Source organism: Diadema setosum, chromosome 4, assembly GCF_964275005.1.
Source record: "Diadema setosum chromosome 4, eeDiaSeto1, whole genome shotgun sequence".
Lineage (NCBI taxonomy): Eukaryota > Metazoa > Echinodermata > Echinoidea > Diadematoida > Diadematidae > Diadema > Diadema setosum.
Window position 1 is genome coordinate 9,802,040 of NC_092688.1, and position 16,627 is coordinate 9,818,666.

Sequence of the window (16,627 nt, forward strand, 5' to 3'; positions counted from 1 at the left end):
ACTTGCTTTCTAAGTCCATGTACATAGTGAAATATGGTGACTGAGTCACAGGCTAAACATTTGACAGGGATTAAAACACATGTATGGCTAATATGGGTCATTTGTCATACTTGTGTTAGAGCTTTATTTTATGCATGTTGTACAACTTGATGCAGTAATGTAACTTATTGTGTTGTAAGTGATGAACAATTACATGTGTATGGGGGGGGGGGGGGCGGTGGCTGCATTGCCTAGTACACAAGTAACAGTAGTTTGGGTGATGACTGCAGTATTTATGTTATGGGATGAAAAATTGTATCAAGTAGTAATAGGTGTGTTGATTTAAACAGTTTCAACTACATGTAATTTTGAAATTGAAGGCAACCATCAGAGAGATAAACAAGGGACCTTCAAATTCCAACTCTATACATGTGCACCAATATCAAACCAAAGTTGTCACACGTGCCCTCCATTACTGTTTAAGACATTACGAAATGGGGGGGGGGGGGTATCTTTGGCAATGAATAATGCTGTTGAAAAGGAAAATGGTACATTACCTTTGATTGATATCCACACAAAAACACACAATTATACTTGGGAGGACTAAAATATCGATATGCCTTGCAAGCTTTACTAAAATTACTAAAATTGGTTCTCTCTCACAATACAACCTGTATTTACAGTGTAAAGAGAAATTAGCAAATCACACTGCACATGGTGTACTCTGTCAGTGGCATCAAACTGCAATGCCAGACAAATATCTGTTCAGGAGGGATTTTTTACTACATTTTGTGTGCGTTTGGATGGTTACCAACTACAATTTTGCAATCCCATTTATTCAAATTATTCACAGTGAGTGGGACTGTCAGTGTTAAATTCTTTGTTGAATGCCATCAGCTTGCAATTTGTACATCAACAATTTGATAAACTCCAAGCACTGTGTAGGCCCTCAGTAATTGGATCATCAAACTTTACTCACTCTGTTATTGCAAGTACATTTGTACTGCAAACAGATTTTTGTTTCTGGAAAACAATGCAACACTACGTGTACAGTGTCAGAGGTGTCTTGTTACAACCCATTAAAGGTCACAAATCACATACTATTTGAAGATTTTCTGATAGACACTGGATATATGCCATGTTTCACATTGCTTATATATTTTTTTTTAAACAAATTTCTGTAGTCAACTGGTATTCATGGAAATATTGTCTTGTGTAAGAAAGATACAATGAAATTAAAAGGTAAATGTGGAATATCACCAAGTTTTCTCTTTAGAGGGGATAATGAGCTGGTTTCTGATTTCATCATTGTGATTCTTGTCAAATGTCACCCACTCATGAAACTGTTTTTCAAGGCTTGAAGCCCAGAATGTCATGCTCGCAAAATATATAGGGTGTTACTGTACAGGATGACAGTAGTTATGCCTGCATTATACACAAATGTTGCAGTATGAATACCGGTACGTAGGATGGTACATGTACATGTACCTTGATTTTCTTTTGCTTGTGAAAGTCACATACAGTAGTGTGCTATGCTGTTACCAAGGAAATGATGAAAGCGCAAGAGAGCATTTCTTTTCCTAAATGTCATTATGTCAAGAAAGCGATTGAATAAGTTAAGTGTAAATGTCATCCCATTGTGATGTGATCTATCATGAATACTTAATCATAATCTTTCATTGAGCACTAGTAGTGGCCATTCTGCTACGTAAGGTATAATATTATAAGACTCCACCCTTTGCCCTTTATCAGGTGACTGAATAGCTTGCTGTCGGGATTAAAGAAGAAAGAAAAAGAGGGCACTATAGGCCTAAAAGCAAAAATTTGCTACAGTTTAGCCTTATTACATGGTATGTACAATGAAGTTGAAGGCTACAGTGTATTACGTACATGTATGTACTGTATACACCAAATATTTCACAAGGTTTTTATTCTCACAATTTTCGCGAGTCGGGTGCTATTTGTGAATTCATAAACATGAGAAAATATTAACGCTGTGTCTGACATGAATGTGATGTGCACTTTTATGCATTTCTCTGTTCACTGTGCTCCACATTCGCAAATTTAACCACTCGCAAAATTGTCAGAAGTCCTGATTCATGAAAAATTAGACTCGCTAAATACAATGTAATATCTTAGTTACCTGAAGTCAGATTTGAAAATGTGTGATTCTGGACAATGTCTATAAAGGGGAATATAACCGGTGTACAACAGGAAGTGTCATAGACCCAATACAGAGTCTCAGGTACAGCTTACAATGTTTGACACTATTCTTCTGCTGGGTTTATTCTACAACCTGTATTTTCAGTCAGCAAAGCAAATTACATGTATTAGAGATTTCATCGTTCTTATTTCATTCTCTCTCTCTCTCTCTCTCTCTTCTCTTTATAGTACACATGTATATGATATGGATGCCTTTCACGAAGAATATAATGCTGTGCTATAGAGTTCCTTACTTGATTCCACAAAAGACAGTTTTATTTGCCTTTTCTAATCAAAGAAAGAGAAAAAGCAATAAAATACACATACAGTGTAAATTGTATTTTGCGTATCACATTCTCCTGATACAGTACAGTATTGTGCCTTTCAGCTCGTAACTGTATCTACGTTAGTTTACTTTTAAAAACATTGCACAATTTCAGGACATGATGGCATGGGTACTAAATTATACACACAATCAATCCACATCCTTCATTAATGTGACTTCTTCCCTGGAGATCTGGTAGCAATATCCTGATGTACTGCAACTCTGTTAATGTTACTTGCCAAGAAGTGAAAGACAACAACAACAAGGAAAAAAAAAAAGGATAAGTCAGCATACAAAATAATGAATGTTTTTGTTTTCTTCTTTTGGCACTAGTGGCAGTGCCATCTGAAAATATGAAATTGTGTACATGTCCATGGATTGTAAAAGAAAAAAAAAAATGATAACGCTTTCAAACTCTTAGTGGCCAATTTTTTTTTTTTTCAAAATTTGCTGAAAAGAGTGTCAGAATTAAGTTAGAGATAAAATGTTAGAATTAAAAGAAAAAAAAAAAAGATCAAGCTTTCAAACTCTTAGTGGCCAATTTTTTGTTCTCATAATTTGCTGAAAAGAGTGTCAGAATTAAAAGTTAGAGATAAAATGTTAGAATTCTTTATATGATACTCAGATGTACATTGTACATTGTACATTATGTGCACTGTAGATGCTTTCAAAATTGTAAGACAAGCCTTGGACAATCTAAAGCTCTGCTATTTTTTTTTTTCTTATTGCCTCACTCTGTATCAGTGGTGCATCCATGTCGGATTTGTATAACTTTCAACAGAGGTACTTGCCACACTGTATCACAAAGACATGAAAAAATTGAGGTATTTTTAATTGCTTGAAAGTGGGATATTTATCAAAAATTGAACAAAATGGCATCAGTGTATCACAATCATTGTTGAGTTGATGGATGGTAAACCAGCATTGCACCAGTGTATTCTTTCAGACTTTGGAATTTGCGAAGGCAGTGCACTATTTCCTGAGCAGACTGAGTTTCTCATATTGTGTTCCTGTATACATATCAAACCATGTTTTCTTTTTTTTTTTTTTATGCAGTACAGATTAAGATAAATTGTATAGTAGTTTCATGAGTCCTGTGCATACAACATTGTTAATCACTTCCTTGTTTTATTCAAGATGTGGCTGTTCACTGTCAGTGACAATGAACACCTCAAAACTGCTATCACTGGTCACATGACTTTACCGGTCTTTTATCATGCAAAATCATCTTTTTTTTTTGAGAGAGAAGTGCACACATGGGTAACGTGTACAATTTTTGCAGCCCCCTTTGAAAGCAAAACATTGTTTGGCCATCATGGCTTATTGTAGTGCAGCTCATGAACTGAAAGCTCATCTGCTAGATGCGTCATCATACGATTGTATCATGTACCATTCAATTTAGATCATATCATGCAGTTTCACATGATTTTGTGGACTTTGTACTGTTTAGATATGATACATAGATCAAGGTAGATTTTAACACAAAATAATACTGGATGAAGACCATGAAACCTTTCCATTTCACATTGCTACCGTAAGCCCATTGATATCGCCAACAACACTAATGTGTGAAGCACTTGCAAATGTAGCCATGTGTCACTCATAGCTATTACAGTGGGTTTTCAATCTGACTGAACACACCACTTCATATAATTTCCCACTGCAAGGAGAATAAATGTGTTTTGTCATTACAACAGTGTAGGTTTGTGAAGAAGAAATATAATTCACATGCTCACATTCATTCTCATGTGTACACCTGTACAGGTGTAATCCTCATGCTATGTGAGAGAAATTGTAACTTTGTAATCTTTTAGTGGAAAATTGAGCAAAGAAAATTGGATTCCATCCCATTTTCTTTGCTCAATTTTCCACTAATAAATAATATCCATTCTGGTCAGTTTTTCTGTTTGCGTTTGTTTACAGTGTATAATCTTTTAACATTGAATGGCCACATATTCAGTTTGGTGTTTGTTGAACAAGCATTCATGTTTGTGAAAAAACAAACAAACAATAGTTTGGTCATGGATTCATTAGTGGCCCAATTCATTTGCTGTACATTTGAAAACATGAATAGTACCACTCAGCGAATTTTGTGCATCTTAATGTTTTGCCAAGTGTGTACAGAAATCAGTGATAAAGCTATACAACTATTGTAAGTGAACACAATTTGTCACTGGGATTCTCAACTTACAGTATGTATGAGCCTGGCCATCCTTCCTTGCTACCAGGTTTTTAAGAATCGCTTACTTTCATGCAGTGGAATACAGACTAGATGACACCTCATAAGCAAAACCAAACATTAAAAAAAAAAAAAAAATAAACAAAACAAGGATCATGTCGAATTGAGAGAAATTTTGAGGGCATTTTGATTTCGTGGGATACTCCTGCCACTTGGTGCATGCAGCACACAACTGACTGAATCGACCGATGTGGGATCAGCAATGTACACGTACTACTACAATTAGTACTGTAGTGGTAAATGTGTTTTGATACTGTATGAATATGATAGATTAAGTCATCTGTTCAATACAGTGTACAGTAAGTTGACAATAATGACATACATGTATGTTAGTACTGTAAGTACATTGTATCTCTCTATCTAATATTCTGCCACATATTTCAGTGGTAATGACTGTTTTCGAGCCTTTTTTCTGCCTGGCAAAACATCCTTGGGCTTTCCTGATGATGATGGTGCTCCATTACTGTTCTTGTAGCATAATGGCATTGGATTTTCCTGTGGTATATCTATGACTTGTGAGCTGCCGTGCGCTGTTCTCACTCTGACGTCATGTTTCAGTTGTTTGATCGGATGAGTGCGTGTCACAGGCACATCAGTTACATAGGCGTGAATTTCTGAGTGGCGGCCACGAACTTGTGTTTGGGCAGCTGATCTTGACCCAACGACATTTGGTGTTTTGTACCGAGTTTCATGAAACACTGTTGAGGTTGAGGACACTCCCATGATGCCACTGAGGTCCAAACTGTGCTTTGCAGGACCAACAAAACGGACGTTGCCACCAGTTTGAACGACATCCCCTGCCCTCTTGGTCTTTCTCCCTGCAATCAACCCACCGACCATGATCTTCATCGGAGACCCACTTGGCTTTGTCCGTACTCTTTCCCTTGGACTGCCGCTGCTGTGGCTGCTGCTGGCAAGATTACCGGCGTGACAGTTGAGCGCTTCTTGAATGGCCTGCACTGGGGTGCCGTTGGATTCCATGAGACTTCTCAGCTTGGCCGCCTTCAGCCGCGCCCGGCGACGCCTCTGCCGGAGTCTGTCGGCGGCCCTCTTGGCCTCCAGCTGCTCCTCGGAGGCCCGCATCTTGAACTTGGCCCGCTCGCTTCTCTTCTGCTCCCGCTGCCTCTGTTTGACGGTCTCGTGCTGGTCGGTGTCCGCGATGATGCGCTGTCGCCATTCGTGCCACCGCTGGTACGACGACTTTGCTGCTGGCATCATAGTGGCGATGTTCCGATGAGAGCGCTGCATGCATCCCAGGGAATAAAGGAAGAGGGGGAATTAGACAACTATGGATATCAAGAAAGAGCTGAGTTACAGGTGCGGGCAAGTAGACCCTAGTGGCAGTGATTGGAAAGGGCGGACTTGTGTTTTAGTCACACTCACAGAAGATAACAAGGAGTTCCCTGTATGATTTCTTGGGAGTAGGAACTGCCTTACAGCACTGTAACTGTTCATTTTATGACCAACATTATCCCAAGAGTTCTTTGCTGCATACTACAATGCAATGTACAAGTAGGCACTAAACATTAAAGGAGGTGCTCTTTAATTTGATGGAGCATGTCACCTTGTATGTTTTATTTACACAAAGGCTACCAAAAACATCACAAAGGGATAAAATGCTGGATAACCTGCCACAGATATCCCATTGCAACTTTCAGTGAGTACTGCAAAAGAAGAATTTTTGGTGCATTTTATGCATCATGAATCTAGAGCAAGAATAAAAGCATGCAGTTCCGGTGCAAATGTGTGTGTGTTTAATAAGGACCAGTTATTTTTACAGTGGTAGCTCTTTGAAGTGCTCCTCCTGTTGAAACCATCCATGAAACTAAAAGCACAGAGCTACCAAGTCTCACGCATTCTGCGTGAGACTCAAGCATTTAGGGTCTGTCTCACGATCTCACGCATGGCACCCATTTTTCTCACGCATCTGGTGAAGTCTGCAATTTGGGCCAAAAATAAGGAGCATATAGCTCAAAGGATTAAAGTGATAGTTGCAATTGAAGGTATATTTCCCTTTTGCTTTTCAAAATTAGTAAAACATAGTCACTTAAGTATGCACCAGATCGCATCATTAAGAGCTAATAATTTAAAAAAGCTCCCTACCATGGGAGGGGGACACCCCCCTCGTTCGCGCGCGCATGTGTGCGAGCGCCGAGATGCCGAGTCATAAAAATCTCACTCATAAAAGTTTTTTGAACTTGGCATCTCTGAAAGCATGTGTATAGTGCCATAATTCATCATACCATGGCAGCAGAGCATGAAAATTTCTAGGGAGGAAAATTTTCGCCTTTACTTTGATAGAGTGGCTATATACAGGAGAGAGAGAGCTACAATGCAATGCCATCATTCCTTACCCTTTGTGTTTTGCTACCATAATTCCAAGCATGTAAATCACATTGATTCAATCATGGGATAGCAATCATTTCTATGAATAGCACACCCCACCCACCATGTGCACTTTAGATAGAGCTTCCCAATGAAGCATGCAGCCATGTACATTGAACCTGGGGCCGAGGTATGCTGCATCAGCTGGTAGGTACGCTTTCGGATGCACAGAAAATGAAATGTCCCCGCTCAATGCAAGGACTTGCACAATACACTTGGTAGCTTGAATTTCAGTGGTAAAGATGAAAACATACCTGTAGCTGTCTTGGCTGGTGGTATATTTGTATGATGCCTGGAGAGTGAAGGCTGATGTTGATTCTTGATCAGGCCAGTGACGTGAGAGAGTTGAGAATTCAGATTAGCAGCTCAAGATGTTAAAAGGGGAAATAAAGCTAGAACTTCATTCATAGAGTACATATGTATGACAGGCACATGGAGGAATGGAGGTTGTTATTGTGGTGTGGCCCTGTGATAGATACTTGCTACAGTAGGTCATTGGATCCGTACACATACACTGTACACAGCCTTGTGCGTGGTATACTCCACACACTGTCAAAGGGAGGGAGGTGCTTTGTGTTGGAGATGCGACACTAGGTCGGTGCCCCAGTGGTGGGGAGAAGAACAAAGGTCTGGAGGGGCTTTGATTGGCCGGGCAGCCCTGTGATTGGTCTAGGCCGTGACAATACACACCAGCCAACATGCTGTCAGCTGCACCCTGTCCAAACCAGCCGCCACTTGCCTCCTTTGTGCACAGGGATGACCCCTTTTCGGTGAGGGCAATGAACTGTATAAGGAGCTCTTGCCTCCTCTAGATCCTGCTTGTGTATGTGTGCTTGCTCAGTTCCACTTCACCGTAATTACCACCATCTTTTGTGTTGACAGAGAGTACTGCCAGTGTACAACATAATGTGTGTGTTTGTGTGTGTGGAATGGGAGATGGAGGGGGATCAGTAGTTTGTTGTGTGTGTAGGTCTATATGTGCAAGGTGGTACCGGTACATAATATTACCAAAAATCTTGAAAGAGCTCTTTGATAAAATATTTCTCCTGCTTTTGCTGCTCATTGCCAAACATTGGCGTTTGGGCAATTGGGGGCCTTGGCCTGTACTGTGCCGTACCTGGCAGTGGTACCGTACTTGAGTTTTGGCTGCCAGGGTCTAGTGGGCAAGAGGATTTGTAACACCCAGTGTGTGTACTGTAAAACATGACATATTCGTGGCATGAAATTTTCGCAAATTGGAGCCAACATGGCCTTTTTCGCGGCATGAATTTTTTGCGAATTGGAGCCAATGGCCTTTTTCGCGGCATGAAATTTTCCATATTGCCACTGGCACTCAATACCGTACATATAGTGTAGGTAAGAACTTTTGCGTGCATTTTAATTTCGCGAAATTAAAATGCACGCGAACATTCCTCGTTTTACAGTACCGAGTGGTATGTGTGTATGTGTGTATGTGTGTACACTTGTGCGTTTGCATGCATTGTAGGTATTTTTTTGTGTAGTGTACTAGGAGTTAGCCTTCCCAAGAGCATTTTATAGTGCACTCCCATTATACCGTAACGTACACAGTTGTAACAAAAATTTAGATAACAAGGAAGTAAAATTCAAGGCCCAAAATTATCATCTAGATATCTTTTAAATGCACTTTATTTGTAGAATATAATGAATTTTCGATATAACGAAAGAGAACTGCCCGTCCTGAGGACTTTGTTTTAATGGGAGTCGCCTTTCTTTGTTTATATCCTTTTTAATTTGAAAATACCTTTATTCACAGTGAATGATGCCAGTTACTTTGCTTGTGAATAGTATGGTAATTTTCATAAGTTATTGGCACTATTTTTAGTACAGAATTGCTGGAAACTCCACTCCGTCTATAGCAAGTTGACTGTTAGAAAATATGAAATTAAATAGAAAAGAGGAATTTATAGTACAGTTGAACAAGAAGTGTAAGAACATTATTGAATGTTAGCATGAAACAGTGATTGCTGTCACAAAGTGTACATGTGTGTGTAAATTAGAAGAGATTAATGATATCATTGTCCTACAAACTTCCAACTGATTTGTATGTGGAAGAAATTTTGTGGAAATAGTAATTGTCAGTGGTTTAGCAGCTTTAATCTGTAAAATTGATGATGATCTTTTGTATGAATTGTTACTTTTTGAGCAGTGAGAGACCTCCCACAATATTTTGCTGTTAGGGGTAGTACCTTTTTTCAAATATTCACACCACATCACCATGTATGAATGGGTCATTCTCAAAGTTCAAAGGTGTAGGGAGACAGTGTGAAGATCAGAAAAGCTGACCGAGTCCTCATTCTTGTGCCCGCAGCGCCACAAAGTGAGGCGTCACTACGACGAGGGTGAGCACCAGGATGACGAAATCGAGGGCAAACGGACGTTCACCCTGGACGACAAACTCACGGCGGATCGCTACAACTCTCCCATGGTGAAGACGATGAGTAGTGAAGGTGGGTTGGCGAGCTGCGTGAATAGATCATGTATCAGTGTGTTTCTTCAGAATAATGAAAATTTGAGGCGATGCGAGTAGAGGCTCAAATTTTTTCTGTGATAGAGAGACACCAAGCAGTGGGTGATGCGAGGTAATGCATCATCCACGTACTGGGTGTTTCATACTGTAGGAAGCAGATGCGGGATGATGTGAGGCCTATTTTCAGTTGAAACAGAGGGTTTCAATTTGCTGTTCACCAAATTCAAAGTCTCAAATTCTTGTTGGGAGATTCTGTTTAACGTACACGCTTGTATTCAATTGATCATAAGGCAGTGTGTACGCGACTTGATCTTTGACCTTGTAATTTGCAATTTCCTGGTTCACTGCATTTTGCAAGTTTCCTCCCATTACCCTATATCACTGCATATTTTATTGCTCAGTAGAAACATTTTGGGTAGTAGTAAAATATGAGGTAATACAGGTAACAAAAAATTCATGGTGATGCAAGGTAATGTGAGATGTCCTGTAGAAAAACATGCACTATGTGTCCATCTGTACGTGTTTGGTCTTCCTGGTTTAAGTCATACATAATGAACAGTTCTGGAGCTGTACTTTCAAACCGCAAGACTATGAAACAACTACATTGTAAATTGTAACAGCTTTGACCATTGGGTATAAGAAACCAGCATATTTTTGTGCTGGTTTTGAGGAAATACATTATGTATGTTTCTGTTTTTTTGGTTTGATTTGGGTTTTTTTTTTTGTCGTGCTATATCAATATAAATGTTCTCATCACTAAGGTTGCTTGGTAACACATTGTTAAATGTGCTCAGCTGTTTTGATGTGTAGGTGTCTCCCAAGTATCTGTCAAGACATAATGTACACTTCCATTGAATTTGAATTCTCTCTCTTACTAGACTTCACCCTGAAGTGGCTCCAGGAACATGGCTTCGACACCCCTCTCCTGTTCAAGGAGTCTGTTTACCTGGACATCAAGTAAGTCACCATCCTGTCTCGCCCTGCAGAAATGAATTATCTGTACGCTGTACCAAGGCACTTGGTCAAGTCTAAGAATCAACAATCAGTATGCATATTTAAACATGTATTGAAACATATTTAAACATGTATTGAAAGTTAACTGTTTGTATTGAATTTGATCAGATTCCTTGTTTTTTTTTTTTTGTATCGTCATCGTGGAAAACTGAATTATACATTTCATGTGATGCAGTGTCTTCCTTCTGTGAACAATGATAACTGTGTGACAAATAACAAGAAGCATGCAAAATTAATAGAAAGGTCTAGAATGGTTGCAGCTTGCAAGACAGGAGGGGGGGGGGGGGCGGGGAGCGTATTGCATTCATTGAGAAACACGTATGGTAATAACATGAGGAATTAATCGCACCTACATTATTAACTGGTGTGTTACAGTCATCACACTTTGCTTCCGTAACCACTGCTGTTGAGGAGTCAGCTTTATTGGACAGCATGTTTTAGAAGATTGCGTTGTTTAAAAATATATATATATATATATTTTTTTTTTTGTCATGAGAACTTTTCAACTTTACATTTGACAGAGATAAGTCTCTCAGTATTTTGTGGTGTTTGCCATAGTCCATGAGTATTTACTGGCCTAGAAAGTAATTCTTTAGGGGGTTATCTATCCACGCTGAAGTGTACTGAAAAAAAAAAATGAGAATGCATGAAGTCACATTTACAGACTGACTTTGTAGTCATCAGTGGTAGTTGATTATATCTACAGGTGGACATTAATTTGAGGTGTGTGCAATGTTTCACAAAGCCTTTGTACTTGTTACTGTGACAAGCTGTTGAAGAAACTTGACCTCTGTTTGTGTTGAGAACCCAAGCCACATGTGCTCATATTTTTCTTTGTTCATGCTTCCCCCAGGATGCCGGACAGCAATTTCACTGTCAGTGATGTCAAGCAATTCGTCGGTAAGTATACCGTACTTTGTCATCCAAAGCTACATAATGAAGTTTGCCATCGAGTAAATGATATCAATTGAAGTTGCCATGGTAACAGTCGATACTTTTTATGTGTGTGTGCACATAGCTGCTGCTGCAGTAAACGATGTCATTCCAAGTTAGAGATCATTGTGTAGAGTTCATGGAAGTGTTCATGTCCAGAATGTTTAACAACCAGAATGCTTAATGCCAGAGGGGCGGCTTCACTTCAAATTATTTGCTCACAGGGAGCCGCCGCATGGTGGACGTGATGGACGTCAACACACAGAAGGGCATTGAGATGTCCATGGCCCAGTTTGCCCGGTACTACGAGAGCCCGGACCGCAAGGAGCTCTACAATGTCATCAGCCTGGAGTTCAGCCACACCCGCCTGGCCGAGGCCATTCAGCAGCCCAAAGTGGTGAGAATGTTGCTGTCATTGGCAGCCACAAATCAACAAATGTAAGAGTACTGTTGTCTGTGGTGTGTGATGCTAGAAAAAGTGTCAAATTTTGTATTGTGAAGCAGGATTTTGGTACCTTATTTTGTATGCAAGCTTTCACAAATCATGCTTGTCTGTAATTGTAAAATGTCACTTTTAGAAGAATCATGATTGTAATCGATGTATTTCTTGCATCTGAAAGCAAGTTGTTGTAGTCTCGATTCTAGAATCCTGATTTGGAAATTGAGGTCAGGAGGTGTTTTCCAATCTTGATTTGCGCGATTCATGGTGTGCACTTCCTGTCTGAAAAGCTTGACCTCCAAAGCATGATTGAGGAGATGGAGCTTAGCTCAACCCTACATTATTTACTTCCGCCCAGAGACAACACATAATGTGATGCAATCTGCCTGTACTGCTCTAGCTCTTGCCATGCATACATCATGAGTTTGATTGACAGGTCAGGAAGTGTGTACCTCCAATTCTCAAATCACAATTACAATCACAATTTATGAACAAGATTATGAGAGACATTTTTCTATCACCTGAAAGACCTTTCTGTAGCCTCGTAGTTATGATACATTGCAGCTGCCATGTTGCCTGCAGCATCCAAGATCATCCCTGGAAATGACAGTAACCTTATTATCAAAACTCTGTTTCAGGTACGACAAATTGACTGGGTCAACACCGTCTGGCCTCAGCACCTCATTGAAACACAGAGGGACAGCACCAATGTCCTGGCTGAAATGAAGTACCCAAAGGTTCAAAAGTAAGTTAACAATTTGTCCCTTTCTTTTTCATATCTCTCCAGTTGGGACTTGTACAGTCATCTGTTGAAAAGAAGGGTTATATTGGTAGTACTTTAGTGCAGAAGATGGAATGAACTGCTTTCCAACCCCTGACGACAGTCCTCTTATGTTTAAACCTCCATGGCATACTCCAGTGATAGTCTTAAGATATTAAGTCTTATGATTGTCCAAGGAAGAATGAACCAAAACAGCTTACATTGTATTTCAGAAGACTTCCTGCACTATGCTCAAGCTTCAAACTACAAAATTGTGAAAGAATTTGAGACGAGACAGTAACAAGCTGTGGCAGAGTTTCCTTAGAGGGACTGTACAGTACTGGTTGTGGTGGGGATTCATGTTTTGAACATTCCTAAGTGAGATAATGAAAAGCCTCTTATGAAATATGAAAGAGCATGTAATTTTAAGAAGGATTCAACGTTTATTTGATGAAAATTGGTTTTCAAATGGCTGAGATATCCAAAAAAGTGCTAATAATAAGAGGCGACATGCCACAACTTTATTAGGATCTCTTTGTTTCACCTTGTTTTTGGACATCTCAGCCATTTCAAAACCGATTTTCATCGAATAAACTTTTGATACCCCTTAGAGCTGCATGCTCTTTGACATCTCACAGAGTAGTTTCTGAATATCTCGCAAAACGTTAAAAGCTAAATCCTCACCTCGACCAGAACTGTACACACCCTTTAACCCATTGAGGACGAGTCCCAAGTATACTATGACATGTGTCTATGGGAAATGCGTGTTGAAACAAAATCAGTCTGTCCTCAACTGGTTAACATGTTGTCTGATTTTTTTTTTTCTGATCGTTAAAGAAAAGCAGAGGATAATGATTTCTTCTTTTAAAAGTGACTTAGCCGAAATATATTTGTGCTACTAGAAATTGGGTGTAGGGGAAATTGTGATGAAGTTTTTAACAAGCCCTGTGTCTCTGTTCCTGCAGATATTGCTTGATGAGTGTGAAAGGTTGCTACACAGACTTCCATGTGGACTTTGGAGGCACTTCAGTCTGGTACCACATCCTCCGGGGGTCAAAGGTGAGATTAGAGTCTGAACCTCTCTGAGGCTGTGTTTATCTAACTGGAGAGAGAGAGAATTATGTTTCAAAATGCATTTTGAATGGTGTTTACAAGCGTGCTTTGAAACACAATTCTCAGTGTACCAAGTTTATCTAAACGTCATAAAATTGTGATTCGAGAGTTGTCACTGCGAAGCTGCTTTGCACCATTTAACCTTTGGAAGTAGAGGTCAACTGAGGCACACATTTTTTTAACTGATGGGGCGTATACTGGAAGTTGACCTTGGCAGCTCGGAGATGTAAATGTGTTTCAAAAGGGCATTGCGTTTATCTATGCACAGAAAGGCAGTTGTGGTCTTAAACGCGTTTCAAGTTGCCCTTTGAATGGCATTTCAAATCGGTGTTCTAAACGCATTTGAAAACACTGTTGCATTAGTCTATCGCCTTGAAGCTCTATAAAAAGTGTCTTGAATCTCTTTTGCCAGGTGTTCTGGTTGATACCCCCGACGGACGAGAACATAGAGACGTATGAGAACTGGGTGCTGTCAGGCAAGCAGGGGGACATCTTCCTCGGTGACAGGGTGCTGGAGTGTGGCAGGATCAGACTGGAGGCGGGGGATACCTTCATGATACCAACAGGTATTAATCGCATGCCTTCTCCATTACCTTTAAATCTTACATAAAACTGGTTGGGCGTAGGACAGGCTAATGATATGTAAAAGGAGCTCCAACCCTGTGTGCTTCCATGTCTTATGGTGACTTTATCAAAAGAAATACTTCTACTGGCTAGAAATGATTGCTTCATTACTTCTTTTTTGTGGTATCCTTGATGCTTCAAATTGATGGGGGGGGGGGGTGGGTTATATTGTTTTGAGAGCAAAACAAATTAAACAAAAGGAAGCTCCTCTGAATTGGCATGTTTGGAAGCTCCTTCTTTGTCTGTAATGTTTCATGATGCAATATGTTGTGTTAAAAAGGATAAATACTGAAATCCTCATCTTCCTATCAAGCAATTTAAATGCTTGTATGTTTTTTTTTTTTTTTTTTCATGATAGTACATTAAATCCTACACTCTCTTTTGTCTAATTTTGAATTCCTCTCTTGTGACTGTTTGATTAGGGTGGATCCATGCCGTGTACACCCCTGAGGACTCCCTGGTCTTTGGAGGCAACATCCTGCACACACTCAATGTCCGCAAGCAGCTGAGAGTCATGGAGATTGAAGACAGAACAAGGGTGGGTATCCTTAGGGGATACAGATGGGTGTCCTTGTGGAATTAGGGTGGGTTTCCTTGTAGGATAATGGTGGGTGTCCTTGTGGAATATTGGTGTGTATCCTTGTATGATAAGGGTGGGTGTCCTTGTAGGATAAGACGTGGATGTTTATAAGGATGAGTCTCCTTGTGGAGTAAGGGTCGGTGTCCTTGTGGAATAAGGGTGGGTATCCTTGTAGGATAAGGGCGAGTGTTCTTGTGGGATAAGAGGTGGGCATTGTGGTATAAGGACGTGTCTTCTTGTGGAATAAGGGTGGGTGTCCTTATGGTAAAAGAATGAGTGTCCTTGTGGTATAAGGGTGGATGTCCTTATGGTAAAAGAATGAGTGTCCTTGTGGTATAAGGGTGGATGTCCTTATGGTAAAAGAATGAGTGTCCTTGTGGTATAAGGGTGGATGTCCTTACGGTAAAAGAATGAGTGTCCTTGTGGTATAAGGGTGGATGTCCTTACGGTAAAAGAATGAGTGTCCTTGTGGTATAAGGGTGGATGTCCTTACGGTAAAAGAATGAGTGTCCTTGTGGTATACGGGTGGATGTCCTTATGGTAAAAGAATGAGTGTCCTTGTGGTAAAAGAATGAGTGTCCTTGTGGTATAAGGGTGGGTGTCCTTGTGGTAAAAGAATGAGTGTCCTTGTGGTATAAGGGTGGGTGTCCTTATGGTAAAAGAATGAGTGTCCTTGTGGTAAAAGAATGAGTGTCCTTGTGGTATAAGGGTGGGTGTCCTTACGGTAAAAGAATGAGTGTCCTTGTGGTATAAGGGTGGGTGTCCTTATGGTAAAAGAATGAGTGTCCTTGTGGTATAAGGGTGGATGTCCTTACGGTAAAAGAATGAGTGTCCTTGTGGTATAAGGGTAGATGTCCTTACGGTAAAAGAATGAGTGTCCTTGTGGTATAAGGGTGGATGTCCTTATGGTAAAAGAATGAGTGTCCTTGTGGTATAAGGGTGGATGTCCTTATGGTAAAAGAATGAGTGTCCTTGTGGTATAAGGGTGGATGTCCTTATGGTAAAAGAATGAGTGTCCTTGTGGTATAAGGGTGGATGTCCTTATGGTAAAAGAATGAGTGTCCTTGTGGTATAAGGGTGGATGTCCTTATGGTAAAAGAATGAGTGTCCTTGTGGTATAAGGGTGGATGTCCTTATGGTAAAAGAATGAGTGTCCTTGTGGTATAAGGGTGGATGTCCTTATGGTAAAAGAATGAGTGTCCTTGTGGTATAAGGGTGGATGTCCTTATGGTAAAAGAATGAGTGTCTTTGTGGTATAAGGGTGGGTGTCCTTATGGTAAAAGAATGAGTGTCCTTGTGGTATAAGGGTGGATGTCCTTATTGGATAATGATTGGTCTCCTTGTGGGATAAGGGTTGGTCTCATAAGTCAAGAGCAGAATTTATTTACTGGAGGTGGGTTTCGTTGTGGCTAAAGAATGTCTGTTTTTTCTTGTGGGACAAGAGGGAATCTTGTGAGTCCAGGCCGAGTTTCCTTTTCAGATGGAAGTACAATGTATGTCTCCTTAGCAGTCTAAAATGGTTCTCATTGCATGTTAAGGGTGGGTC

The 16,627-nt window shown here is 40.1% G+C and overlaps 2 protein-coding genes across 4 annotated transcripts in view; one reads left to right on the top strand and one right to left on the bottom strand.

The window, feature by feature from the left end:
• Positions 1–16,627, top strand: part of LOC140227549 (lysine-specific demethylase 2A-like) — a 45,056-nt gene that overhangs the window by 1,502 nt on the left and 26,927 nt on the right. Inside the window, exons 1-9 of one of the 3 annotated variants that reach the window (XM_072307956.1) lie at positions 7,723–7,900; positions 9,460–9,598; positions 10,497–10,575; positions 11,486–11,532; positions 11,790–11,962; positions 12,643–12,749; positions 13,730–13,823; positions 14,290–14,443; positions 14,924–15,039. In XM_072307956.1, coding sequence (XP_072164057.1) covers positions 7,829–7,900; positions 9,460–9,598; positions 10,497–10,575; positions 11,486–11,532; positions 11,790–11,962; positions 12,643–12,749; positions 13,730–13,823; positions 14,290–14,443; positions 14,924–15,039 — 981 coding nt within the window. In that variant the 5' untranslated portion in view covers positions 7,723–7,828. Of the gene's footprint in view, positions 1–7,722; positions 7,901–9,459; positions 9,599–10,496; positions 10,576–11,485; positions 11,533–11,789; positions 11,963–12,642; positions 12,750–13,729; positions 13,824–14,289; positions 14,444–14,923; positions 15,040–16,627 lie in introns of those variants that run through there. The other 2 variants (XM_072307954.1, XM_072307955.1) reach the window with 2 other exon arrangements.
• Positions 5,090–5,980, bottom strand: LOC140226852 (uncharacterized). Its single transcript, XM_072307282.1, has one exon. The coding sequence runs from the start codon at positions 5,961–5,963 to the stop codon at positions 5,106–5,108; it is 858 nt and encodes a 285-aa protein (XP_072163383.1). The 5' UTR covers positions 5,964–5,980; the 3' UTR covers positions 5,090–5,105.